Source organism: Lytechinus variegatus, chromosome 8 (genome assembly GCF_018143015.1).
Source record: "Lytechinus variegatus isolate NC3 chromosome 8, Lvar_3.0, whole genome shotgun sequence".
Lineage (NCBI taxonomy): Eukaryota > Metazoa > Echinodermata > Echinoidea > Temnopleuroida > Toxopneustidae > Lytechinus > Lytechinus variegatus.
In genome coordinates this window covers 27653517-27681056 of record NC_054747.1, presented here as the reverse complement: position 1 = coordinate 27681056, position 27540 = coordinate 27653517, and the positions used below count along the sequence as shown (strand labels likewise).

The window sequence follows — 27540 nt, the reverse complement described above, 5'->3', positions numbered from 1 at the left end:
AACTGAAAAAGGAAAAAGAAGAGGAAGGAGAAAATTCATTATTTGTCATGGATAAAAATATTGTCTTCTCTACTTATAACATGTATAATCGAAAGTGATAATCGATAGCGGCGAATGCTAAAGGATTTGTTTGTGCTTTTGTAATTCAAGGAAATGTGCTTCCTTTTTCTACTTTTTTCTCACCCATGTTGTGGTATTCACACGCATCTGTGCATCGGGCCAGTCTTCATTTACAAACAAGTAATTTGAATTAAAAAAGGCGTATACTGTGCCATGTATTTCACATTTATTGTTACACTGCATTATACACAAATATTTCACGTGAATTATCGTGTATTAAAAGCGAAGTAAAAACCAAAACACATGAAACGAGAGATGTCAACGCCTTCCAGAAAATGACAGGGCTGTTTATTCTTCATTGGGTACCAAATTGTCATTATGCCTAACATGTCTACAGTAACTATTGTAACTATACTTTTGGTTCACTAGGTTGATGAATAAAGAACATGAACTAATACAACGATAAAAGTAAATGATAAAAGAACAGACACATGAAACAAATAAAGATAATTATGTGTGTACAGCGCTCAATGATATTAGATTTCTAAACGCTATATACACTGTAATTATTATTACCCCGATCAACGGATCCTGGAATGCCTGCACGCAATCTTTCTCCACTCCCTGGGGAGCATTGGATCAAGAGTTCAACGACTCAGTTGTTATAATATAGGACTATGTACATGTACACAATGGAACAATCAACACATTGAAGATAGTAAAAGGAGAGGAACAATGTTTTTTTTAATCAAAACTGGTTATGAAATAAGTAAGTTATAGACGTTTAAGAAGCCTTGATGCACTTTCTATGGGGATCCTCAAATTTGTAAACATTCCTCAAAATGGCTGATTTTCTGGACAACACTTTATTTGTTTTGTACACAAATTTTCAGATGTTTCCCATTATCTTTGAAATTGCATCTTGCCTCCTTCTGGGCATAACATGTCATGGAAAAATATAATTCCAACCACGTACATGTTTGTCAAGGTCAGGAGATGATACGAAATATGTGAAATATAAAGAGAAAAATCTGAAAATTTATTTACAAAACAAATGGAGAGTTGTTTACCAAACAGCAATTTTAAAAGCATGTTTGCCAGTTTCAGGATCCCCACAGAAAGTACAAGACTTTTCAAACTTTCATGACTCGCTTATTCTATAACCGATTTTGATGTAATAAGTTTTACATTGCTCCCTTCGTGTTATTCTTTGTGATAAGATTGATATCCCCCTTATATTTTGGTTTCCCAGCAATGTGATGATTCAATCAAGGTAAATGATTAAGAAATGCAAGAGTTCTATTTCTTTAAAATAGTGCTTGAATTTCAATAATTTTAATAAAAGACGCTTTACAGGCTTGCTGACGGACTTATTCAAACACGCCGTTTTGTTGACGATCAGCCATGTATAATGCCTTTTTCTATTGATGCGAAGGCCCTCTAGGCAGGGACGGATCTAGGATTTGCCAAGGGGGGGGGGGGGATATTCACGAGGAAATTTTGACAATAAGCGCAAAAAGGTTTCTACCCAAAATTGAAGGTCATTTCGTCCACGAAAAAAAGACAACCAAAAAGGTTCTTTGCTTTCGTGGGGGGGGGGGGGACGCTAGTGTTGGAAAGGCATATTTACATTACACATTTGGATTGTGCTTCTCTATCGGGGGGGGGGGGGGGGGGCACAGGCCAGCAGTGCCCCTGGATCCGCCAGTGACTGTAGGCAAACCGGTAAAACACATTTTCTAATGAAATTATGAAATTGCAATCATTGTTTTAAAAGGTCAGAACCTTGTAATTCTTTGTACATTTTTTCTGTTTAATATATCATGAAACAGCTATCATGAAAGAGTAGATATTGAGCTCCTTCGACAATGAATTTTCTTTTCAAAATCAGATACTGCTGCCAAGTTCTGGTATCTATTCAAATGATTTTGCTCCATGATGCGTGAATGAAAAATCATATACATGTACATTTTAGGTTACATCATATGAAAAAAAAGAAATTCCAAGCTTTGAGATAATGGGTCATTTGTTTATCATATTTGTAAATACGTTATGGTGATTCATCAATAATTCTCGGTGTCGTTATCCTAAGACACACTGTATAATAACTGTAGTCTAATGAATCAGTTTTGGGGAAAATAACTTATGATGAATATTCTATAGAGATCTGCATCTTTACATGTGTATTTAAACATGTGAATTCAAAAATAAATCACCGTCTTTTGAAAGCTACAATACTTACATGTACATTACCTCTAATAATGACCTGGAATATAGTATTGTTAAAAATGAATCCCCTAAGAAAATGGGAATTTGATTTTTGTTCAGTAAACTTTGTGTTTGTCATGGTCTGTAGAACAATATCATGTTACGTTTTCAGCGTATAGAAGTTTACAAGAGTTAAATATGACTGATATAGGCCTAAGCTGCTTTTCCGTATACATTGCGTTGTCCTGTTTTATTTTTGTTGTTTGTGATTCACACACACAAAGAAGAGACCTGCACCTTTCACAATCTATTATGGATATGAGTCGTATAATGAATCTTTGTGTAAGAGATATATGCTTGGCGATTGTGATTGTTTGACGGAAAATCTTTCGCCGACAGGTATTGCCAAAACTATGCAAAGAAATAAATGGCTAGAATCCAATAGAAAGAATAGCTGATGGATATTGATGGTATTATCGTCAGAAAGTTTTGTAATGACCGTCAAATCTTATTACATATTGAGCGGTCTAAAAAGCAAATTAAGATACAAGTAGTGAAACTGAATGAAGTTTCCCATTGAGACTTCAGAACCCAAACGCCTATCAAAAATGCAATTACACGGCAAGAGAATATGACGATGTTAATTAATCGCTCGTAACATCTTTATAATGAAATAGGATTAGTATTCCTAGAGGGTTTCTCGTTTAAGTCTTTCGTATTTCCTTATTGAGCGTTAGCTAATGTTCCTCTGATATTGATTTTAATCTACATCGCACACGTGGATTTTTTCTGTTTCATTTATTGAGGCCGTCGGACCCTTTCACAAACGCGATAAAACTGGAAAGTTAATATACACAAATGTATGGATATACTATGACAGGGTGAAGGATGTATTCTACAGAAAACTAGACTCGTGAATGTTGATGTCAAGCACACTAGATCCTTCTAGAATGACTAGAAAATCGAACCCCTGTCTAAGCGATCACTACACAGCAGACAGCTATAGAACGTGCAAATGCACATTTCCTTTGTATTATTCAGAGTGGTCATTATCGTAGGAATCATCACCAATGTCATCTGCCATCTTGATCTTCTTCTAGGTGGCTATTAATGATGACACAAACTGCAACTGTTTCTTTGTAACAGCCTATGAAATATATCTCATCATTCCAATTATGATTATGGATTCGATTTTCTGATATAATTCAGTGCATTTTACGTCTCTTCTCCGCTCGAACCTAGATCTGCTACCAGACGTCACGTTTGAAAAATGACTCTTTGAACAACTTTGGACCTTCAGTGAGCTTCCATTACACATCGTTGAAGAGCAGGACCACCACCACCACAGATCTACATTTCCTTCCACCGCCACTGCTGTTCAGCTGCTGAAATCAAATTAGTAAGAAAAAATTTCTTTTTCATACCCAATCCGTTCTTCCAAACAATGATTATCAAGTATTTTGTCCAGTGTCATGAATTCCATTAAACATACCCCCATGGCAAATAATGAACGCTTGCTAGGTCCTCGCATATGTTGTTAAAATGGAATTGAAGTGGCTAGGTCTCTGTGTGATCATGCGTTCTGAATGTCAGACGCACACGATCTAAGCTTGATGTAAATAGAGTCTTATTAATTGCGGGCGGGTCGATACAGAAGAGCTACACACAGAGCGTTTATATCGAAGGCCGATTGTGAGCAACACAGATTTTAGGCCCATGTGAAGTCCCAAGGTAGGGGAAAGATATTAGTTTTCCATATGTCTTTATATTTTTGTAAAACCGGGATATCGTTTAATCTATCACATATCGATCAATAACGCATAAATATAGGTATGAATGGTTATATTCCAGTAGATTACATTCTATCGTACAGAAATAAATTGAATACGTGAAATGCTGGATAATTACATATGTAGGTTTTTTTTATAGTTAACCTTGCGACTTTACAGTGCGTCCCAGTAGAAAGCCGAAAATCATCGAACTTTATAAGTTACTTCATCACAAATAAGATAGACAATCTATTATTGGAAAGATATAGACACCCCCCCCCCTTTTCATGTCGAATCATTGTGACGATTATTCATTATACGCATTGGTGGAGATAATCTGAGGAAAAAATACCTACAAGTCTTTTAGCAGACAAGTCTAAATGTCCAAAAGAAAATCACATTTTTCAAAAGTTCAATATCTGCTCTTTTAATATGATACCTAAATCAATTAAGCTAGTCAAGGAATAAATATTATTTTTTCTTAACTTCATGCTTGAATTTTAATAAATTTACGAAACCTACGTTTACCAGCAAATCGTAGTAATTAGTTGACGATTAGCTTTACATAACATCTCTCATTAACGAGAAAGAACCCTTTATTTTATGAAATTATCACAATAAAACAACCATTAGCTTGAAGAAATGGAACTTTGATATTCGTTGGTCTATTTCTTTGATTAAGGTATCGAATTAAAGAGCAGATATTTAACTCTTCAGACATGTGATTTTCTTTTGGAAATCCGGATACCATCCGCCAAGTGATTTTATGATATAATTTCTGCAAATTATTCCTACCTATACGCACGAGTGGATTAAGTTATAACATAAAACATGACACTCAGTTTTACAGTGATAAGTCATTTTTTCTATGATTGTATGTATACTTTATTTTTTTCGAAGATTCTCGGATTTGCGGGGCGGGGGGGGGGGGGGTTGAGAAGTTTTGAAAGTAATCAAATCCGTCAAAAGTAATAAAAAACGGGACAGATTTGAAATGTCTATAAAATTTTTGTTTCAAATTATGATGTCTAATTTTTAAAAATAGATTTTATTCATGCTCGAGCGTACACGGAACGTTTTTGTTGAGGGTTCAAAAAGAGGCTTGCGCTAGAATTGCAGAATATGATGACCAGACTTCTTGCTAATCAGGAGACTTCCTCTTGACCCTTTTTAATTATCTGTGCCATAATTTTCAAATTATGCTCTCAATTTTTATTTACAAATTTATTTATTTACTTGAATTATTTTTTTCTCTTACCTTTCAATTGTCCTTAAAAAAGTAACTGAGAAACGAAGATTTTTTGTCAACCCAAGCAAGAATATTATTATCCTTTTATTATGTGAAACAAATTATGTTATGAACCGTTAAGACATTAATTTATTTTCAAGGGGTCATTGATTCCTTGACCAAGTTTAATTGCTTGACAGGAAACACAGGAAGGGATTCATGTCTTTCAATGACAATGGTGTATTGAGTCAATTTTGAAGGAGCTAAATATGGCAGATCGGGTAAAATGTATTAAAAAGTTGTGAGCGAGTGAAGTTAGCACGCAAATATTCCCACTTTTGATTACAATATCATATTTTTTGATAGATTTTTAGACAAATATTCAGAAAATGATATTATATTTTACTTTCCATCTTTCCTTTTATTTCCGGTCTACTTTTTTGGTCATGAATTTTTTTATTGAGGGGGGGGGGGGCATCCCAAGTCCCCGCCCATCTGTGTGGCACTATTTAAAAGGCACCATAACCTTTGTAGCACACAATGAAAGGATTTGAAGAAAAAAAAAATCCACGCTCTCCCATACTTCGGTTGAAACAAAATTGTTTTAGCTTGAAGAAGGAATATTCACAGCTTAGCCTAACAGAAAGCACATTAAAAAGAAACAACAACAGAACAATTCAAGCACATGAATAGATCTGAAAATGGTTTTTGAACACATGATTTGAAAATTATGGCAAAGATAATGAAAAGGTGAAGATGAAGTCTGCTACTTAGGAAGAAGGCCGATCATCTTATTTATAATTTTAGGCCATTTTGGCGCAAGCCTCCATTTTAACCCCAGACAAAATATTCCATGTTTGCTCAAGCATTTGAAATATAAGACCTTAGAGCATCTATTAATTCCAAAATATAGACATTATAATTTAAAACAATTTTTGTAGACTTTTCAAACCTGTCCCGTTTTTGGATACGCACTGTAGAAGTGCATAAAGCTACTCCTGGGGCAAGTAACAAATAGGTTTTAGATGAATTCAAATTTGAAAGATCAGTTCTGTTTGGTAATACCTTGGTCACATTTGTTCTACGGCGGCCGTACGGTGAGTCGAAACCAGCCGTTTTAACATTTTTTTTGTACCAGCTACATGTCGGTGGTTAAAATAAAAATGAATAGAACGACAGTTTCCGACTCGCCGTACGGCCGCCGTAGAGCAAATGTGACCATGGTATTAGCGGTCGCCGGTTTGAACACCATGTATTTACATAAATAAATTGGTTGGCCATGACACTTTTGAAAAGTGACCCGAGACGGCGGGTGAAATTGGTCATTACAATTTCACAGCGAAGCAAATGTCGCGAAACCATGTTGGATATGTATTGTCGCGCATGGGTAGCATAGTATATGGCGAGCGGGGATAAGCCTGCAACGATTATCACCCATCACATCATTGTTCATTTCACTTGGAACAGAATAGAGACCTCTTGAATAAAGATATAGACTGTTTCCGAGCAGCCAGGTACAGGTAATGCATATTAATCTTCTGATTTCGTTGTGGTCTTCTTTAGAAGAGGTCATGGTTGCTACCCTGGTAGATAAGTAGCTTTCACCTTCGATAACATTGATCTGATCCATGACCTGGATACGTTCAACATCGGTGCGCCATTCAATAAGAGCAGGTGGGCGTGCTCCTCGTACTGTGCATGTTACGTCACGTGGTTGACCTGTCGTCATGGTCACATAGGAGTTGTCTTGATATCCCCTCCAGAGACCAATCATCATGAATGGTTATGCTACTTGGTGGGGCTAAATGAGGTAACATATAAAGGGTAGTATATTATACATAGGCTTTCATGCAGCCAGGAAATATTTTAAAACCATTTACTAAATGCGGCTTTTTTCCAAATAGTATGTAAACTTGAAAACCTTTCCAGCCTAGTTCTTATCCAGTCTTAAAAAGTAATTATGAATCCCTTTCAAAGGATATCATATATGAAAATGATCTTGTATCAATTTCCTTGTCTCGGTATTGTCTTTATATTTTTAAAGTTAACTTGATATACAAAAATCCTTGTTTTGCATAACCTTGTAACAACATAATTCTAAATGATTGTCCAATTAAAGAAGAAAAATAAGAAAAACTGAGTGACAGCGTTGGTCGATATCGTGTGAACCTGAAATTAAGACGAGAATCAAATTCGTTGGTAACTGTTGCATGTTTTTTAATATTTTGAAAGGGTATGGTATATTTTTTATGGGTAGTGATTACCCCTAAAGCAAAGTGAAATACCGATTTTCTTATTTGAACATACTCGAAGAGAAACCAAAATAACATAAACCTTTGCTTTTGGATAATAAATAAATTAAAAGTGTATGACTTGATATTTTGATTTGTATAGCCCAGGTGGTAATTTGAAAGTTAAATTCTTGTGATATATTCTTTAAAGCGATATTTTGGAAAAAATTATTACTTCTTGCAAACACTTCAAGTTGAACCGCTGATATTTCAAAGTAACCTATACCGGTGAACTGGCACTGGTATGTGTCGGTATCATCCACTGTCAAATCCCTGATCGTCAAGTTAAAATGTTGACTATCCAATGTAAATATGAACTTTGAGGGGTTAGAATTCCTTCGTTCACAATCCGGAACACTGCTAGAGCATTCGACAGAAACCAGTGTTTCTACATGTATGCCTGCTCTCCTCCATGCGATTCGGAAGAGGCTGAGCTGGTACGAGTAGAGACAAGAAAGTTGAATATTATCTCCGATGGTAGGGATGTCATCGTTGGCGATCGAGGCGTTGAATTCCCCGAAGCTACCTGCCAAAGGAAAAAAAACTGGCTTACAACAATTCGCATGATTATTAGAAAATTAATACTTCAGATAATACTACACGCACGATTCAATTTGTCAATTTCTCAAAGATTTAATAGTGAGTCACATTTTCTCCGTAAAAACACACACAAAAAAGTTTTATTTAGACCCATTTTTGGCCAAGTGTTTGAGAGTGACTCACTTTTTATTTACCTAGAAATAGTTACGGCTTACTTTTTAAATTATTTGACAATTTATCTATTTATTTCATTTCGAATCTATTGGTATAGGCCTACATTTTTTTCTTATTTATCAAACAAGTGCACACATAGTTTCCTAAAATAGCATTTCCGATTAAATGAATGCAGCATTTGAAAGCACTGACGCCTTGTTCACGGGCATTTGTCAATGGCCAGGGAGAAACCGACTTTCACGCGTCGAGTGAGGCGCCTTAGACCAACCGCCAAAGGCTTACTACATACTAGCTCACACATCTTCACGCACCAATACCTCTACATACAGACCTACAATGTAATACTACACTGTTGGAAGTAAATGATCAATCTACCTACCATTACAATACACCAAAATTGAGAAGAGGAATCCTTTCAAAGTACGGAATATCATTATTGATAGTGATTTTGTAAAATTTTTGTGACCTCTTTATTTGACAGTGCTTGAAGAAAATGTATGATCCTAGCTCACCAGAAATCGAAACAAATACACAATGACTTCTGAATACCATGACAAAATAACATCGCGATCCCCTCGTTTGACCGGAAATCATCAAAGGCATGAAACTAAAACAATATCTTGATACTTGTCCCTTCAAAAGAGCGATGTGATTCGTGCCATAACAAAAGAGGGCGCCACTTTGCTTTCAAACCAAAAGCTGTTTACGATGATACAAAACCATAAGTGTTTTAGAGTATTTTCAAACAAGAACTTTTTGTATCATGAGATCGTTTCGAGTTAGACTGTATTAATGGTTACCCGACAAGATGAATTCATTGATTGCATTTTGTGCGAAAGCTGCAGGTCAAGCTCTAGGCAATATAAAGATCATATAAAACTAGGATAAAAAAAAACAGTGATGAAAAAGAAATATTTCATACTCAATTTATATCAACATACTGTTAATTTGAAACAACCATCTGAAAGAAAGCAAAATATAATGGGAACAGTTTTCATAAATGCCATTATTCTATGGATGCTATACTGTATATGTCGTATCACTATGTCCACACTTTCAGTGACTTCGTCCCTATTTAGTCTTAGTACTTGCCATGATGATTGGGGGCGCCTCTACATTTTGATAAAATATTGTCCCATTTTCTACGACACCTAGCTCTAAATTTGAGTAGGTATATCCTTTAGAAAAATGTATATCAGGATCTCGCTCTGTTTTCATTAGGATATTGAGGATTTTTATCGCATCTTCGATTTATTATGATGTTTCTATTTTGACTAGGCAGACAACTAAACTCTTCAAAAAAAGTTTGGAAATCTGACTTTGATCGATAACCCCTCTTAGGTTTTTAGCAAATATCAATGTGTAATTAATATAAATGACCAGAGCATTTAATTCTCTTTAAGATGATAACCTACATGATATGATTATGTTTCACATGGAGGTACAGTACCTTGAAATGTAGGGCAAGGTCACAATTCAAAAGCTGCAAAATGGCGCAATATTGAAAGTAACTGTTCTTTTTTCCGTGGTGATGAGTGAGTTCTCAGCGGTTTTGTTCCTACTTTGACCGATAATTCCTCAATGGTTTTGGTAAATATCAATGTGTAATTAATATCAATGAATAGACAATTTAATTTCCTTTAAAATGATAGCCTATATGATATAATTATCATTCACATGGAGGTGCAGTGCCTTGAAATGTGGGGGAAGGTCAAAATTCCAAAGTTGCAAAATGTCGCAATATTGACAGTCACTGTTCTTTTTTCCGTGTTGATGAGTGAGTTTTTCAGTGATTTCTTTTGTTTTCATGCACCTTAACATCAACACTTACATGGAATCAAACACACCTCTGCACAAGCAAAAACATAACAAACAGACATGCATAGGTATTTCAACGACGACACAAACCAGGGGCTACAGAAACAGGGGCTTGGTTTGAATGGATTTTCATCTCTACTGACACAGACAAAAGAACCATGTTCTGTATTGACCCTTCATGACTTTCTGCTCGTTTTGCAGCTTTTCAATCCAGACCTCATCCAACACTTTTGAATCCTGCTCTTTTCGTGATGGCATGATCATATCAAGCATGGTATCATCTTAATGAGAATTAAATGATATTTTGAATGATATCAAATATTCATTGTGTAAAATTGGGAGTTGGGAGAAAGAAATGGTAAAAACTCAGATTTCCAAACCCTTTTTGCTCGTTTTGCAGCTTTTCAATTCAGACCTCATCCAACGCATTTGAATCCTGCTTTTTTTCGTGATGACATGATCATAACAAGTATGGTATAATTTTAAAGAAATTTGAATTATTTTCGAATGATGTAAAATATGCATTGTTTGAAATTGGGAGTAGGAAGAAATTAATGGCCAAACGCAGATTTCCAAACTTTTTTTGAGAGGTTTATATTGCTCCTTTACCTTTCCGAAAGATGGACAGTGTTGCTTGGAGCACATTTCAGTTTCCAATGGAAAAGGGGTGATGGTTGCTACCCTGTGAGATACGTAGCTCTGGCTTTTCACAACATTGATTTGATCCATGACCTGGATACGTTCAACATCGGTGCTCCATTCAATAAGAGCCGGTGGGCGTGCCCCTCGAACTGTGCATGTTATGTTTTGTTGGTCACCCGTCGTCATAGTAACGTAAGAGTATTCATGGTATCCTCCATGAATATCGCTGATGATTACGTCACTAGGTGGAGCTTTAAAAAAAAAGAATTAGTGTAAAGAAGTACAACCGGACAGTGTTGTGTAAACTTATATCGTCGGACAGGTTATCAGAATATGACAACTTGCCTCCATCATGTTCATTGTAAATATTACAAATTGAAAGCAGAAAAAAATCAATTGAACTATGATTGGCGAAGTAGTAGTTGTCTGATTGTAGTAACTATCGGATCAAATTCGTCCTTGTTCTTTATGAAATGTTTTCGAGGGCTCTGTAACACATTGGCCCGTATTCTGAAAATCGGGTTTAACTTAGACCATGGTCTAACTCTGTGCCATAATGATGGGAAGCCAAAGGTTTCAAAATTTTGTTTTGCAGTGAATGCTTCTCATGTTTACTGTGCTCTTAGCGATTATTTTCAATGAGGAAGAAAACTGTCACACTTATCCTTCCCAGGCATTTAATAATGTGTAAGGAGTCATATGAACCGATAGATTGAAACTCTACTGTTATAGATTTATGTAACGACTGGCTTGTCATAGTTAAACCACAATTTAAACCAGAGTTCAAATTAAACCCGACTTCATAATACGGGCCATTATATTTATCCTCGATTGTAAATCTGGAACAAGAATTATGATAAGGAGTAGCTGCCCAGGATGCAGTAGACGATATTTCATCTCCTGCATGTTCCATGACATTCTCCCGACTTATTTTCAGATCAAACATGAGATCTATTTACTGGGTCGAAGATAAAAATGTGATAAATCAAAAAGCATTAAAACGCATGCAACAAATATCGTTATTTGCCTTTGTTATTTGACGATTGATGAACTGAATATAATCTGCAATAGACCATTTGCACACCAAAGGGTGGCTGAAAATGTTACAGTTTGTTTTCATGCGTTTCCCGGCGCCCCTGGACAGCACCGGAACGTCTTGACTCTTAATGACGTTTTTCGGCATCCTTGCATTACATAAATGATTTATGGAATTGGCAGTAATGAGTTTCAGGAATATTCTGAAATAACAAAATATATATCTTACCTGGACATAATACTTCTAATGCCAAAGTCGATGATTTGCGTCCATTGTGATTCAGTACAATACATGTATAATTTCCACTATCGTCAGTATTCAGATTGTTTATTGTAATGGAAGAGCTGTTGTTATCCCCTGTCAACTTGAACCTTAGTTGATCTAAAATTGAATATCGAATTTTGTAGCTTTCCTGATCAAAAGTAGCAATGACATTCCCTTGGCCATGTGACCATTTTATCACGCTGCCTGGTAATGGAGGCCAATAGCTGCACGTCATTGTGAAATCCTCCCCCATGATGGGTAAGTTAACCGGTGGTTCTAGTGCCACTGTAAATTCCGCCAAGCAATCTAAAGAGATCAAAATGAAATGAAAATATCAGAAAGTAAAATATTTCTTTTCCTTTTATCACAAAAGTATTCTACTGCCCATTCTACTACTTCTGCTGTAATTTTTTTTAATACGCTGATAACAGGATATACAAGTTAAAAATAAAGAATTGTGACAGAAATGAATTTGATTTTTTCTCTTCATATATTGAGTGCTTCTGGAGCCCTTGGTACGAATTTCCACATTGGAACATTTTGCAAATAGATTTTATGTATATAATGCTTAGTTTTCCAATCTACATGTATGTAAATATATTTTTTGAACGTAATAAGGGGTTACAACTCTTGATAGCACACTTTGCTCCATTGCATTGCAATTTATGACGCAACATACTGATAATGTACCAATTTATTATTCAAAACACATTATGACACAAAAATGGGATGATTGAATGTAAAAAAAAAACTGGAAATTCTGTTAGATTGGCTTCACTTTGATTACGTTTATACATTTTAGTAATATTTTTTTCTCTTTCATGGCAGCACAGATTGTGGCTCCATCTTTTGCTGGTGGTAAAAAATTATACTCCTCGATGAAATAATAACATTGAAAAAAAAAAACAATAGAGGAGCTATAAGATATGCCCTTAATATTATTATGGAACCTGTGAATGAAAAAACAATTCGTTTGAAATAATTTTTCCACTTACCTTTGCCAAATATCAACAATAAGAAAAAGTAAAGATAACGAGAGGCCATTTTCTGGGAGTAACATGTGAAGTTGAAGTGACTATCGTTTAAAAAGTTTCGACTTGACGAAATGGCCGTTACTAGAATTAGAATTCCAAAGACAATGGATAAACAAATTTGGTCCCGACGTATCCCGATTCCGACGAATGTGCCGATGCAATACAAATGATAATGATTGTGTATATCATTCCTAAGAATTGAAAGGCCACATATTCATGTGAAATGTCATGTTTGTTTCTCAACGACAGAGTGTGCTGTTTAATGAAAGCACATCTGGTTTGATAAGTTCTGTTTTATAATTCATGTGTTTAGTTTTATCATGGACATTTAGATGTAGTCCTTGGTTTTATTTTGAAAGCAAAGAATTGTCCCAAAATGTCTGACACGAGGCAAACATTGATTAATAAATACTTTCTATTGATTGTATCAATTTTCTTCGAATCAGTAATTTATTACTCAATTATAAAAGTCGATATGTGTTTACATGAATATAGTAGAAAGAGTAATTTCCCCGGGAAGGGGGTAGTCGGGCTGTGGAAGCACCCCTAATATTTTTCGTGGGGGTGCTGCTTGTCTTATTCTCCATAACTTTTCTTGCTTGTCAAATTTCTCGCGACAAAATGACCTTAATTTTGTAGTGTAAGGTTTTGTGCTTGCCAAATGTAAATAAGTACCGCGTTTAAAAAAAAAACAGGGTCCTGGTAAAGGTCTACCAACATACGACACTAAGGAACTCCTATTGTTGAAATGTATGGTTCAACTACAGGACGATGACAACATTTTAATATCGTAACGTTCGTCAGCTCTAGAGGGGCCGACGGATTTGGATATCATTATAGGCCATTCTAATACGACGTAAGTTTTCATCCAACATAAATGAGTAGGTAGAAGTATTTCTAAATACACTGTGTGTTTAATTTGTAAGAATTTAAAGTACGTGTATCAGCTATGCCCATATGAAGCAAAAACAACTTCTACTAATCAACCATTCTTTGTTCATGGTTAGCCGATACCTGGTGATCGCATTTAATTTTGTAACACGACATTTCATCTGGCAACAATTGATCCGGGCATTATATCTTCTAAGATATTGGGTTATTAGTAGGCACAGGCGTGCCCCTTTTAGACTCACAGTCAAATTTTTAATGTAAATATACCATTCTAACACTACCACGGTCCCCCTTTTGAAATTGAGGACCCTTTTTTGCCTGTCAAGTTGTTTCGTGGACGAAATTAACTTAAATTTTGGTGAAAACTTAATTTGGGGGGGCTTGTCAAATTTTCCTCTGTACGGGAAAATATGCCGCCAACTTTTGGAAACCCTGGATCCGCCCCTGTTTGTAGGGTTGCAATAGGGTCGTTTGTTAGGTTTAGGATAGGGTATTTGTAAAATCCAAGCTTGATATCAATCATTTAATTAGTGTGTGGAATTAACAGCAGAACAATTGTCGCTAGAGCAAATTTCATGGAACTTTTATTCGTCTAGTTCAGAGAATGTATTTGTAAATTTGGTGACAACACCACACTCTCTCTTCTTTACTAATGTACAGTACTAATGTACTGTATTGTTTGGACAGTATTCCAGATTGAATGTCTGTTGAAACCCGCCACCGAACCCTACTTGTACTTGCCAGGCAACGAAGAGCGTTGAAGATGTCGTCTGGTTTTGGTCGATGAAGAGCAGGGGAAGTCGATCTGAGATATCTATAATGTACAAGGGGGGGGGGGGTGGATCGATAACAATAATTAGATTTCACAATTGCCTTTTCTTTTTTTAAGTAAATATATTCAAAAATCAACTGAGGGAACATTGAAGATTATAAGGCAACGACACAGAGTAATGATGTGATAAAATAATGAGTGGATACTCACAAGAAAAGTTCAGAGTCGCAGAGGCATTACCAAGAACAGTAATCACGTGACATTGATATTTCCCAGAACGCATCCGTTGAACATCATTAATGATAAGGCGACTAGTTGAAACTGTTTTACTCTGAAGCCTGTCAAGGATAATACGATGTCTTGTGCTGTTGTTTAAGGTCAACCGATTGAGGTACCAAGCAAAGTTAAGGACTTTTGGGTTTCCATCTGCTGTACATTCGAATTCGACACTGGTCATGCTGGAAACCGCCTCTACGTTATCATGAAGTCGAAGAGAAATGATGGGTGGGTCTGCGTTGTAAATACAAAAGAGAAATTAATGGTACATAAAACGTATGAGCTAAACATCATGATGTATTCAAACATCAAAGTATGTCAGCCAAATCGAGTTAGCGAAGGAGGGAGTGTGATACTTCTAGATTAATGTGTTTAGACTTTATGAACAATTTGTAAAAGTTTTGATTGCCAAACTGTTGCATTCAGGTCTTTTAATCTAAGGGGGTTTTAAAGCCTAACTAAAGGAATGCATACTCGTATATTGCAGAAGATGACCCTATACTGTGAAAAGGAAAACAATAGTATCAATTTCCAGGATAGTGAACAGGCTGTTTCTCACGTGTAACTTACAGAGAATGTTGAGGACCATGGTCTCGTTCTGCGAAGACATAAGAGGCGCTGTCGGTTGGACTACCTGGCAGATAAGACCTTTTCCGTTATCATGTCTTAATGGTGTAAAAGTAAGAGTACTGGTCGCCTTCAATCGTCCATTATCATTCCTTTCCATCAGGATAGATGAGTTCATCGTGAGGTTTCTTGATTCCATATACCAATAGATGACAGGTGATGGGTATCCATTGCTTGAAGTACAGTTTATTTTGCTTTCTTCACCAGCTTTCAGAACGTTGAGCATAATTTCTGGAGTGTCGGGTTGTTCTTCATGCGTTTGTAAAAAAACAAAACAATAAAACAAAAACATACATTTGCCAAGTATTATGGAGGCTTAAACATAAATTATTTATATGTGAGGAATCGTGTATTGATCAATCTTTCAAGAGAAACAGTGTCTAGTCAACAAATGCCAAATTGTCAACATGACTATACTTTTGGGGTCACCCTTATGACAGAATTCGCAAAGCATATCAATTGCTATTACTTGACAGCAGAACCACTTCCGAACAACTCTCCATGATGAAACCCAGATCCGGCAACCGACCAGTTGTTCTGGAGCCTCAGTGGGGACAAGGCGTCTTCTAGATAGATATCTTCGACTATTTATATTTAATATCAGTATGAGTTGACTAGTTACAGTCTAGTACTTACCAGGCATTATTTTTCTCAGATTCACGGTATTTGATCTTATGTTGTCCACAATGCATTGATAGTCTCCTTGGTCACTCATACTCCATTTGTTGATTGTCAATTCAGCGGATGATTCGTCCGTATGCCATGTCATCTTTCCGGAATTTGAATTATAACTATTGCAATCTCCATCGCTGAAGCATATTTTAAATGATAAACTTGTCGCTTTGTCTTTTGTGATAAATATATTAGCATGCTGATTCCAGGGCATAAAATTACAGAGGAGATGAATGTCTTCACCAATACGCGGAATTAAAACGTCAGTCGATAGATTAACACTGGTAACTGCGTAGCATACTGAAAAAGGCAATATATTACGTTAACTAAATATATTCAACAATCCAAGTCATAAAAAATACTATGACTAAATATATTGATTTGTAACATTGTAATCTTCACAATATTTCCTGCGAAAATGTTACCGAAAAGCAAAACAAGGCACTATATCTGCTTATACTTTACAGGTTGATACAGTGTTAAGGAAATAAATTATGTGCCGAATATTTTGATCTATACAGTTGGGCTCAGTAGTTAGTGAATCCCACCACAAATCCCACTCCTTCTTTCTGAATGTTGACTGCAGACAACAACACTACAATGTTCGGCGAACCACGAAAAACAAAGTTTATTAATTGTAATATTTTTTTTTACATGAATTCAAACGTAAATATCTAAAACATGACGGTGTTTAGAACACTTTATATATTATTATATTCCCGTGGGGCTCACTAACTTTTGACCACCACTCTACGTTGGGAGTGGATAATTTTGTTCATGTTATGATAAAGATATTCTGTTTTTCTACTAGTAGTATACTTTAATTTCATTACGAATATATAATACACAATGCTACGCAACTGATAGGGAAAATTACAATTGCCAACGGAGAATCAGAGCGCTGGCGCTAAATTCAAACCAGTTAACTGAACTAGACATAATGAATATCTTTATAGAAAAGACAAAGCCTGCCAGAAATCTTTTTATATATTCCAAAAGGTAACATTATAGACAATACACCTATTTATGTTTATCAGTTGAAATCTAGCTGCCTGACGTCACAAACCGATGAATAAGCAGGATGAAAGTTCAACTCTTTAAAATGTTTAAAAGTCATTTACTTTCAGCTTACCTTCCTTCCTTAACAGAAGAGCAAACCATATCAAAATTACAGCTGCCATTTGTAGAAAAGAAATGTTATACGAAAACGGTTACAATCATCTCGCAATTAGTGCTTTTTATTCCAGTTCAAGAAGGAATGAACGATTAATTCACAAAGCAATGAAGGGCATGTCAAGTGACGAGATTCTAAAAGTAAATTGAATTTTAAAATATAAATCCAAACCGAGAGTAGGGAGGGATCCAGAGAGCAGATATTCTACTTCATTCAATTTTAAACATGAATTCATCTTGTTCTGTTGCGAGAATGAAACCTCTTGTCAGGTCTGCTTTTGATGACTTCTTTATTAACGGGTGCGCGCGGTTGGGATCTTAAAGTACTGGGACTATATAATAATTTGCGTTTGAGAGAAATTGCTTAACGTGGATTTAGAATATGACAGCACGTCTGCCTCCAATTCAAAAGGAAAGTTTGAGGCCATTTTTTGTGTATGAATATTTTTGTGAGAAAGGCAGAAGTCTAAATCAGATTTCATGATCCCATTTGATCGATGGAATTCATCTTCCATACGTATTACGATGTTAATGCAGTGCTATAAAATTTAACGTGCAGGCAATCTGAAGTCAGAGATGTTCTTAGGTCCATCTGTTACGTTGGACATTGCAGCCGCTTTGTAGAGCAAGTAAGACAGATCTGTAGCAGGGTTACAACTACAGTGGATGAGAAACAAATAATTTGAGTTTGTCAACCCATTCTTCGACGTATATTGAAACCTATTTGTACAATTTAGGTTTTAATATCTCTTTTAATTGCTCTGCATAAGCCCTAAAATATAAGAAGTGCTCAAAATTCTTGGTGAGCCCCCCCCCCCCCCCTCTTGTCACCATCTATCCAATATGTTTTTCCATTTCTTTCACTTTTCCTTTCCAAACTTGTAATTCAATCGCCATTGAAGGTCGGTGACAAGGATGGATTTTTTTCCGGAGTTGTCTTTAATACAGATCTTTGGAATGCTTCGGAATTTGTAGACCATCAGCTACTGTAACAGAACATCGTTGCAATATGTTCAAGTAATATTTTTTTATATTAGTTCAAAACATTAGCACATGGTAAACTATGATAAAGGTCTAAAATTTCAAACGAGCAATAAAGTCGGAGACATGAATACTGACATTGCCAATTGCGCTCGATAAGAGAAGAATTCATCGGTTTTATTGGATTTTTTTTAAAATCAGGCCTAATATTATGCTTTTACGAGTGTTCATTTGTAAAGGAATCACATGTAGCTCACGAGTCGGTATTCTTTCAAAGTGTGTTTAAGACAGAATTAATTTCAGATAACTTCCAGTAGTTTGCAAACTGTCAAATTAATTCATCTATTTGGTCAACCATTTCACCTTGCCGTTTTCATATCGATATTTGGAGCGGGAACAGAAGAGTAAGAATTAGAAAACAAGGTGGCGCCCTTCTCGATGGCTGCACTGTTAAATATTTTGCTCGTCAATTATGCCTGAATTTTACTGATTTTATCGAACATTCGGACTTTCTGGCAGCAAAAGTAGTTGTTAATATCATTGTAAGTACCTTCGGAAATATTTGGAAGTATTTTCCTCTCATCTGCCTACGAGAACATGAGCATTTTCATTTCAAAAAAACTTCGTCCAAATTTTATTGGCGTATGTGTTTTATATGTCATCATTACATGTACGTTGATATATTGCCTACTCGCAATGGCCAAGCATTCCTATTCACGGGACAAGCTATTACGCATCAATGAGCTGGACATTGTCAATCTCGCCCTTTCACCGCAGATGAATGGCAGATATTGAAGGATTTGAACATTGCCCGGCGGACAAAGCGTGGCTATCGAGGGGGTATAATGAGGCGCAAGTTCAATATACAAGTTGTTACAAACCAGCGTCCTAGTCTTCCAAGAATAGACCCTTGTCTCCCTAGCCGCAGATCTGAAAATCTTATTCTCTTGACAGACAACCCGGTTCATCGTCGTTCTAACCAAAAGGAAGACGACAAACATCTTCGAATGTGTTTGTGGAACGCCAGATCAATGACCTCTAAAGTAACTCAAATCTGTGACATGATTCTAGAGAATGACCTAGATGTTCTCATACTTACTGAGTCGTGGTTAAGAGGTGATGATAATGATCACCACATCATCGCAGATCTGAAGTGTACTTTGCCAGACTATGACATTTTACAGGAACCACGGAAAACTGGACGAGGAGGTGTGATATATCGTTCATCGATCAAAGTACTTAAGAACACTTGCCACAGATTTGACTCCTTCGAAAGTCTAGATATGACTGTCCGAACATCGTCTGCATCGGTAGTCAGAATCTACGCCATATATCGACCTCCACCATCACCACAGAACAAACTGACATTTCTCATGTTTTTGAGAGAATTCTCATCATTGCTTGAAATGATATCAGTCATCGACCATACTCCTCTTATCCTTGGAGATTTTAACATCCATGTTGATGATAGGCAGGACCGTGATGCTGAAAAGTTTAGTAATGCCCTCGATTCTGCTGGTTTCCTGCAGCATGTCAGCGTACCAACACATAGAGCAGGGCATACACTGGACCTTCTTATTACAAGGAAAGTTGATGAGCTTATATTGGACCTAGAGTCAATCACAGGACTGTCGTCTGATCATGATGCGATCTTAACTTCCATGAACCTAGAACGGCCCATGCCTTCGAAGAAAGTAGTAACGTGCAGAAAGTTACGTAGTATCAACTTAGAGAAATTTAGAGAAGACATCAAAAATTCTGTTCTCTCTAAATCATGTGCGTCTAACCCATCAGAAGCAGTTGATGAGTATAACAATGTTCTCCAGGATCTCCTTGACAAACACGCCCCCGCTAAGTTAACTCGTGTATCCTTGAGGCCTAGAGCCCCATGGTACACGGAATCGGTCCGGAGATCCAAGCAGAAAAGGCGACAAGCCGAACGGAAGATGGTGAAGACCGGACTTGAGATTCACAAGGAAATATATCGTGATGCGTGTAAACAACATGATGAAACCTTGAAGAAAGCAAAGACCGACCATCTGACCGCAGAAATAGCCGGATGTGACACTAAACAACTGTTCAGATTCGTCAGAAGATTTTCAAATCCAACTCGTGAATCTATCCTTCCAGATCATGACGATGACAAGGAGTTAGCTGATAGATTTGGAGAATTCTTCCACAACAAAATCCAAACGATAGTAAATGATGTACCTGGATCTTTAGTGGAAGCTTCTATGACACCTACACTAATGCACAGCTTCACAGAGTTTGAGCCTGTCACTGAGAACCAGGTAAAGATGATCATCCGCCAAAGCCCTTCAAAGTATTGTGACCTTGATCCGGTACCAACGTGGATTGTGAAAGCGTGTCTCGATGAACTTTTACCTCATGTAACTCGAATCATAAATTCATCCCTTTCATCGGGAATCATGCCTGATATGTTAAAGTCATCATTGGTTATGCCTCTCTTGAAGAAGCCAAAACTGGACCACAATGATCTGAAAAGCTACCGGCCTGTTGCGAACCTCATGTTCATTGCTAAGATCTTGGAGAAAGTCGTCTCGGTACAACTACGCGCCTATCTGCATGAACACGGGTTGTTCCCACTTATGCAGTCTGCATATAGACACTTCCATTCAACAGAGACCGCACTTTCCAAATTGATGATCTCCTTCTCGCCGTTGACAAGGGCCAAAAAGCGATTCTTGTCCTACTGGACTACTCTGCAGCATTTGAGACAATCAACCATGAACTACTCATTCACACACTGACTCATAGATATGGCATTCAAGGAGTTGCACTGAAATGGTTAATATCCTACCTTGAGAATCGCCATCAGAGGATTAGAATTAATGGAACAAATTCTAAAATGTTTCCTCTCCCCTGGGGTGTCCCCCAAGGGTCAGTGGTTGGCCCCCTGGAATTCATCTTGTACACAGGTCCGCTGACATCTATCATTGCTGCTCACCAAGGGATTCATCATGTAGTATACGCTGATGACACTCAGATATACATTGTTGTTAAGCCTGGTGATCAAACGGACGCTGTGGGTAAACGACAGGGATGCTTGGATGATGTCCGACGGTGGTCCGTCGACAACCAGCTCATGCTGAACGGATGTAAAACTGAAATCCTCCATGTCACTTCACAGTTTAGGAAGACCACACCACTCTCCGGTCTGCGGATTGGTGACAATTCTACCTGTTCCACCTCTGAAACTGTGCGTGATCTGGGCGTCACACTGGATGACAAACTGACTATGAGACAACACATCAGAAACACGTGTCGGTCTGCAGGGTTTGGATTATCCAAAATAGGAAAGATTAGGAAGTATCTGGATAGTGCGAGTGCGGAAAGACTTGTACATGCTTTCGTCACAACACATCTTGATTACTGCAATAGCCTTCTGATCGGACTTCCAAAACTCAAATAACCCCATTACAGCACATCCAAAACGCCGCCGCAAGGCTCATAACACGCTCAAGGAAATTTGAACACATCACCCCAATTCTCCAATCCTTGCACTTGCTTCCAATCCAACAAAGGCTGCAATTCAAGATCCTTCTCCTCACCTTCAAGACCAAGCACGGCATTGCACCTGCATATCTCACCTCACTGATCACATCCAAAGCGACTACTGGTTCCCGTACACATCGTTCTTTAGCACATGCACACCTAGATCTCGCACCTGGACCTCGCACCTGCACGAGATACGGCGATCGCGCATTCTCTTCAATTGCACCCACGCTCTGCAACAGACTTCCTACCCAAATCCGTGATGCTCCTTCTGTGAATGCTTTCAAGAGCAGACCAAAGACATTTCTGTTTAATTCTTCCTTAATTTCTTAATATCTTTATTATGTGGGACTTAAGTTATTTAAATTTCATTATTATTGTTATGACTCTATTATGATGCATACATTTAAGCAATTTTTGTGTATTCAATGATAGGGCGTAACATTTTCACCTTAGCCCTACTTAAATGAATAGATTGAATTTGAATTGATGTAATAATACCAGAACATTCTATCAGTACTGTATTTTGAACTTAGATTTTTGTTAAGTATCATATACATGTATATTAATTTGTTATTGTAAAGCGCATTGAAATGTTAATGTAATGCGCTATATAAATGTAGTTTTTATTTATTTATTTGTTATAACGTGATGGTTTCCCGCGGTCAGAAAGGTGTAATTACGAAATTGCAACTCGTTCTCGTACTAATAATGAAATGTTAACGTCTTTGATATTCATACTTTGGTTGATTGATTCATTTCACATGGCATGACTTCATTCTGCATAGTTGGGGCAAACTATGGAGTTCTATAGGTACATGTATGATTATCTATCATGTTTAAATGACTCCTTTAGATGAAACTAGATTTGATAGACAACGACAGGCAAACAAAGTAGAATGTAAATGAAAGATTTTACTTGAATATGAAAAAATAGAGTGGCAGAATCTACCCCAAGCATCGTCTCAGCAAAACATGTATAGTAGCCATCGTCTTGTGCAGAAATGTTTGAAATGATCAGAACACTCGAAGTCAGGGTATCTTCTTCTATAAAACCCCGATGAATCTGACGATGGGTGCTATTGTTGAGTTCCTTTCTATTACAGAACCAGTTTATCGAGGCCACAGGTCTACTATCTGATGTACATGTGAGCAAGGCATCCACGCTATCCCCGTCAACAGGTACCCGACGAAAACAATGGTCCACAATGACTGGGGAATCTACATGAATATAATAAGAGTTGACAAATCTACATAAGAATAATTGAGACATTAAAAATACATGTTATTTCAAGTAAGCGCCAGACTAAACGAACCAGCATCTTTTTGAATGATGTTTGTTAATGAAAGAGTAATGAATGCCATCTGGTTATAGAGATGATATGAAGTAAAAGAGATAATGAAAGAAAAGGTCTGGGATTCAATGAAATAATTGGAGGAAAACTGATCTGCTTGTAATACGCTTCAAGCGGTAATTGCTGCGAAATAAAAAATGGTCAATACTCTCGATCGTTACAAGAAACACATTATTACCCTTCGTCCGTTTGGAGCATGCTCAGAATATTCATCATCAATCTTTGAGGAAATTATCAAAGACTTGTGAAATTTCTCGGGGAAATCGGGTTAGAGATCCTAATTTTGCAATGCAATTAAGTTAAAGACATCAAAAAATTATTATGTTATTTACCGTTCGATAAAAATGAATAAATAAAAGGGGCTTACAAAGAACACGAAGAATACTACTAGCACTCCAAGCCTCCATAGATGCTGCATCCCGGTGGACACCTTGATGAACTTCGCAGACAAGTCGTTTTCCGTGTTCGTGTCTCCTTGGTGTTATTACTAGCACACTTCTAGCATCAACCCAATGATCTTTGTTCCAAGAAGATATGCTGTCTGAATCCTTGGTGATGTTGTTTGTGTCAAGAAACCACTGGAACGTTGGTGTAGGATAGCCATTGTTTGCTGTGCAAGTAATGTTTGTTGGTACTCCATCGCGCATTTCTTCTGTTCCATTAAAGTAGGGAGGATCCGGTGGTCCTACAAGTTAACATATTCTACTTTGTTTTAGTGATGAATATAATCATTCACATTAACCTACGAATTAACGGAAATAAACCTACCAATAGCATGGACATCAACTGCGCCAACCAGTGCCTTCGCCATTTCGTGGGTAGGTGTATGTCTCAGACAAAGCAAATAATGGTCACCACGACTAGGGCCTAGTGTTCGTAAAGTGATTTCCTTCTCATTTATTTTTATTCAAATGAAACCATTCTTTCTCGGCGTTATGTATATATACATGTAGTCATTCGAAGTAAAGCGTACAGCCTTGGTTGCAGGAATTTTAAACAAAATACCAATGTAGTTTGTAACACACGATATCTGCCCGACCAATCGTGCCCATAGACAGGTGGAAAGATCTATACTGATGAACATTATGAGGGCGTATCCCTGAAATTAATTTCACTTTTGTAATAAAAGAATGGTGGGAAGATTGATTTGTTTTGTCGATCTGATTTTAAATTTGAAATGAGTTAATGATTGGTATTGAATAGCGGATATATTCACCATAAACACTTATCTTCACTGCTACTTGACGTTGGCTAATGCCAGCGATGGCAACGCATCGAAGATCTTGTCTGTGATGCCTCCTCTTCGGGATCAACTCCAGAATAGACTTAGTGTCATGCAAGCCGTGGTATACCTCGTTCTTGCTAAACATTGATGTTGAATTTCTAGTGTGATTGTTTGAACCAATGAACCAGTATACATGAGCTTGAGGGCGTGATCCTACACTTTTGCAAGTGAATGATGTTGGCGAATCTTCAAAGACAACTGCACTTCTTGATCCTTCTTTGCTGGTAGTTATTCCATTAATTGCAGTAAGAATTAAATCAGTCGGCGATACTATATGTAACATTAAGAAAATAATCTCTGACTTTAAAGAATTACTGAAAAAAGAGAAGAAATGGAAAGGATGTATTGAAAAGTGTTTTGTTTGATAAACCAAGAGAAGATAACACGTGATTTACCGCTTTTATTTGAAATTAAAAAAAATGAAGGCATATATCGCATATTCAAATAAACATCTTCATAAGTTTTATTAACAGTACACATATATAGCCCAAATCACATAACATAGCGATAAAAGGATGTATCTTTACAACATATAGGGAGATCTATGATATCAGTATGCCTACTTACCTTGAACTTCTAGGATGATAGACAATTGTATTTCATAGTCCAGCTCCTGATGCAAAGCCACACAACGTAACATCTTTCCATCATCGTCTTTGGCTGGATTTAACACAACTTCTTTATAAGACGTGTAGACGTCACCGTGAATGAAGTTGTACTGATCTTGCTGTCGAGCATTTACTTCATCAGGAACTTGCCATTCGAGGTCTACATGACTTCTAGCGCTTTGGATTGAGCATGTCAGGTACTGGGCCCTCCCGTAGGTGATGGCTACTGATGCTCCGTTCATGTATACTTCACTGGACCGATCGGTGATTGATAGCAATCCTGTTATGGCTTAAAGGTAGAACATGCAGCATTTATTTTTTTTTTAAAGTACAATGGCCTTATATTTTTTGTTGCTTCTTTTTTCTTTATCACTATCTGTTGTTGTCATTTGATTCGTTCTATCTTTATTAGCTATTTGTCCCTATATGCTGTATTTCATCAGCGCATCGTTGGTAGCGCAAGCGGGCCTTCGTAGCTCCAGTAATAAAGTTAACTTTCTCGTCTCTGGCCGCCAACCGATGCGCTCCTTTTATGCTATAAAATGTATTTGTATAGTCTCTTTCATTTCAATTTTATCACTTGTATTAATTTCATTTGTATAAACATCCGTTCTCGAAAGTGTTTGATAATATTTTAATGGAATAAAATAATATAATACTAATGGCTTGCATTACCTGGTGATTGTATATTCAAATGAATTCGACTTAGCCCTGTGTTGTAGTCCGTGCTTACAAAACACTGATATACACCGCTGTCATTCGGTGTTAAGGTCGTAATAGTAAGATTCCCGCTGGAAGAATCCGCTATGAAACTGTACTTGCTGTTGTCTGAAACTTTGTATCTACTGTGGCATCCATACCCCTGACATCTTGTATCACTTGCCAGAATATCACCATTCCCGTTTCTCCAATTTAGTAATCGAGTTTCGTATGAAGGCTCGTAGGTGCAGACAAGAGTAACATCTTCCCCAATGACTGGGTCCACTTGCGAGTTCTGAATACGAGTAGATACACTCACTTCGTATGTCTCAGACACAAAAAAAGTAAAGAACAGCAATATGTAAAGACAGCAATCCATATTGTTATTACTTCCTACTTCCGACGAGTAGAACAGTAGTCATCATGCCAATCGCCAGGGGATCTAAACAGAAAATGAGTGACAGAGTAAGCAGACGGTTTACAATCATGGTTAATTAAGAATTTTCAACAATTACTCATAATCCCAATTAATCATTCACCTAAGAAATGAAAACGAAAGTCCGTGATTTCTCTCAAGGACATAAGTGGATTGAATTGTTATGGGGTCGTTTACAAATGACTCGGAGTGCGCATTCTGCACATTTTTTTTTTGCTGGAGTTTCTGCATTTTATCCATAAATCAATAACAAATGAAAAAAAAATGATACAATAACAATGACATAAATGAGTACATTTTTGTGCGACAATCGTAAATATTAATATTTTATAAGACTGAAAATTACATGAAGCATATAAAATAGTAAAATGGGTGAAACATGCAGGGGCCAGCTATAATAAGCAGGTAACTGAACAATAACAAGATAACAACAATAACAAGTCAGATTGTCCAACCTTTGATTGCCTCCGACCCATGTACCTACTTTATCGAATGAGTATAAACTTTATCGAATAGTATCAACACTTTCACATTATCCAAAACTAACCAAAGACCTTGACTCGGCTCATGACATTAAAGGTATTACATACCTTGAACTTTTAGGACCATTGAGCAATTGAGCTCCTTTTCTAGTTCTGGATGTGATGCTGTGCAGCTGAGAATCTTTCCGTGATTGTCCCTTGAGGGTGTGATTGTTACCGTTTTCCTGGAGATGTAAAAGTTGCCTTGAATGACATCAGACTGATCTTGGACTACGGCAGGCACACATTCTGGTATACGCCATTTTAATATTGCTGGAGGCCTAGCCCACATTGATTCGCATGTGATGTTATGTTGTTTTGCGGCCGTAACAGATATATTGTTAAAGCAGTAAAGAGTCTTTCTTCCAGCGATGATCAATATTCTATTCGGTGGATCTGGTGAAGGAGAAGGGGATGTTTTCTTTGATTTGACTCTCTTTTGAAACTTTCTGTCGACTTCATCTGCGATATTGAGTCATTTATATTAAAGCTTTCCAAAATCATTTAGATACTTAGGTTTTTGACGAAGATCCGACTTGTAAACATTTAGATGAGTTAAAAGACATATAACAATCAACATATTCAACCATTCATTGATAGCTCCTTAATCTTCTTTTATCAAGGTACATTGTGACATTTTTACGAATTACTCCAGTGATGTAGT

At 36.9% G+C, this 27540-nt stretch overlaps 2 protein-coding genes across 3 annotated transcripts; both read right to left on the bottom strand.

The window, feature by feature from the left end:
• Positions 1-1763: 1763 nt before the first annotated feature.
• LOC121420272 (peroxidasin-like) lies at positions 1764-15304 on the bottom strand. Of its 2 annotated transcripts, XM_041614845.1 has the most exons (6): positions 14938-15304; positions 11995-12336; positions 10698-10981; positions 7732-8082; positions 6871-7066; positions 1764-3650 (listed from the first exon to the last, which is right to left on the bottom strand). In XM_041614845.1, exons 1-4 carry the CDS (start codon positions 15182-15184, stop codon positions 7945-7947), a joined length of 1011 nt encoding a protein of 336 aa, XP_041470779.1. In that variant the 5' UTR covers positions 15185-15304; the 3' UTR covers positions 1764-3650; positions 6871-7066; positions 7732-7944. The 2 variants fall into 2 exon arrangements, with proteins under 2 accessions (XP_041470779.1, XP_041470780.1); XM_041614846.1 differs by lacking the exon at positions 1764-3650 and having other exon boundaries at positions 6507-7066.
• A 968-nt stretch (positions 15305-16272) lies between these two features.
• Positions 16273-27248, bottom strand: LOC121420271 (nephrin-like). Its single transcript, XM_041614844.1, has 7 exons — positions 26946-27248; positions 25896-26361; positions 25180-25509; positions 24544-24882; positions 23695-24012; positions 22925-23193; positions 16273-16602 (listed from the first exon to the last, which is right to left on the bottom strand). Exons 2-7 carry the CDS (start codon positions 26296-26298, stop codon positions 16558-16560), a joined length of 1704 nt encoding a protein of 567 aa, XP_041470778.1. The 5' UTR covers positions 26299-26361; positions 26946-27248; the 3' UTR covers positions 16273-16557.
• Positions 27249-27540: the final 292 nt, after the last annotated feature.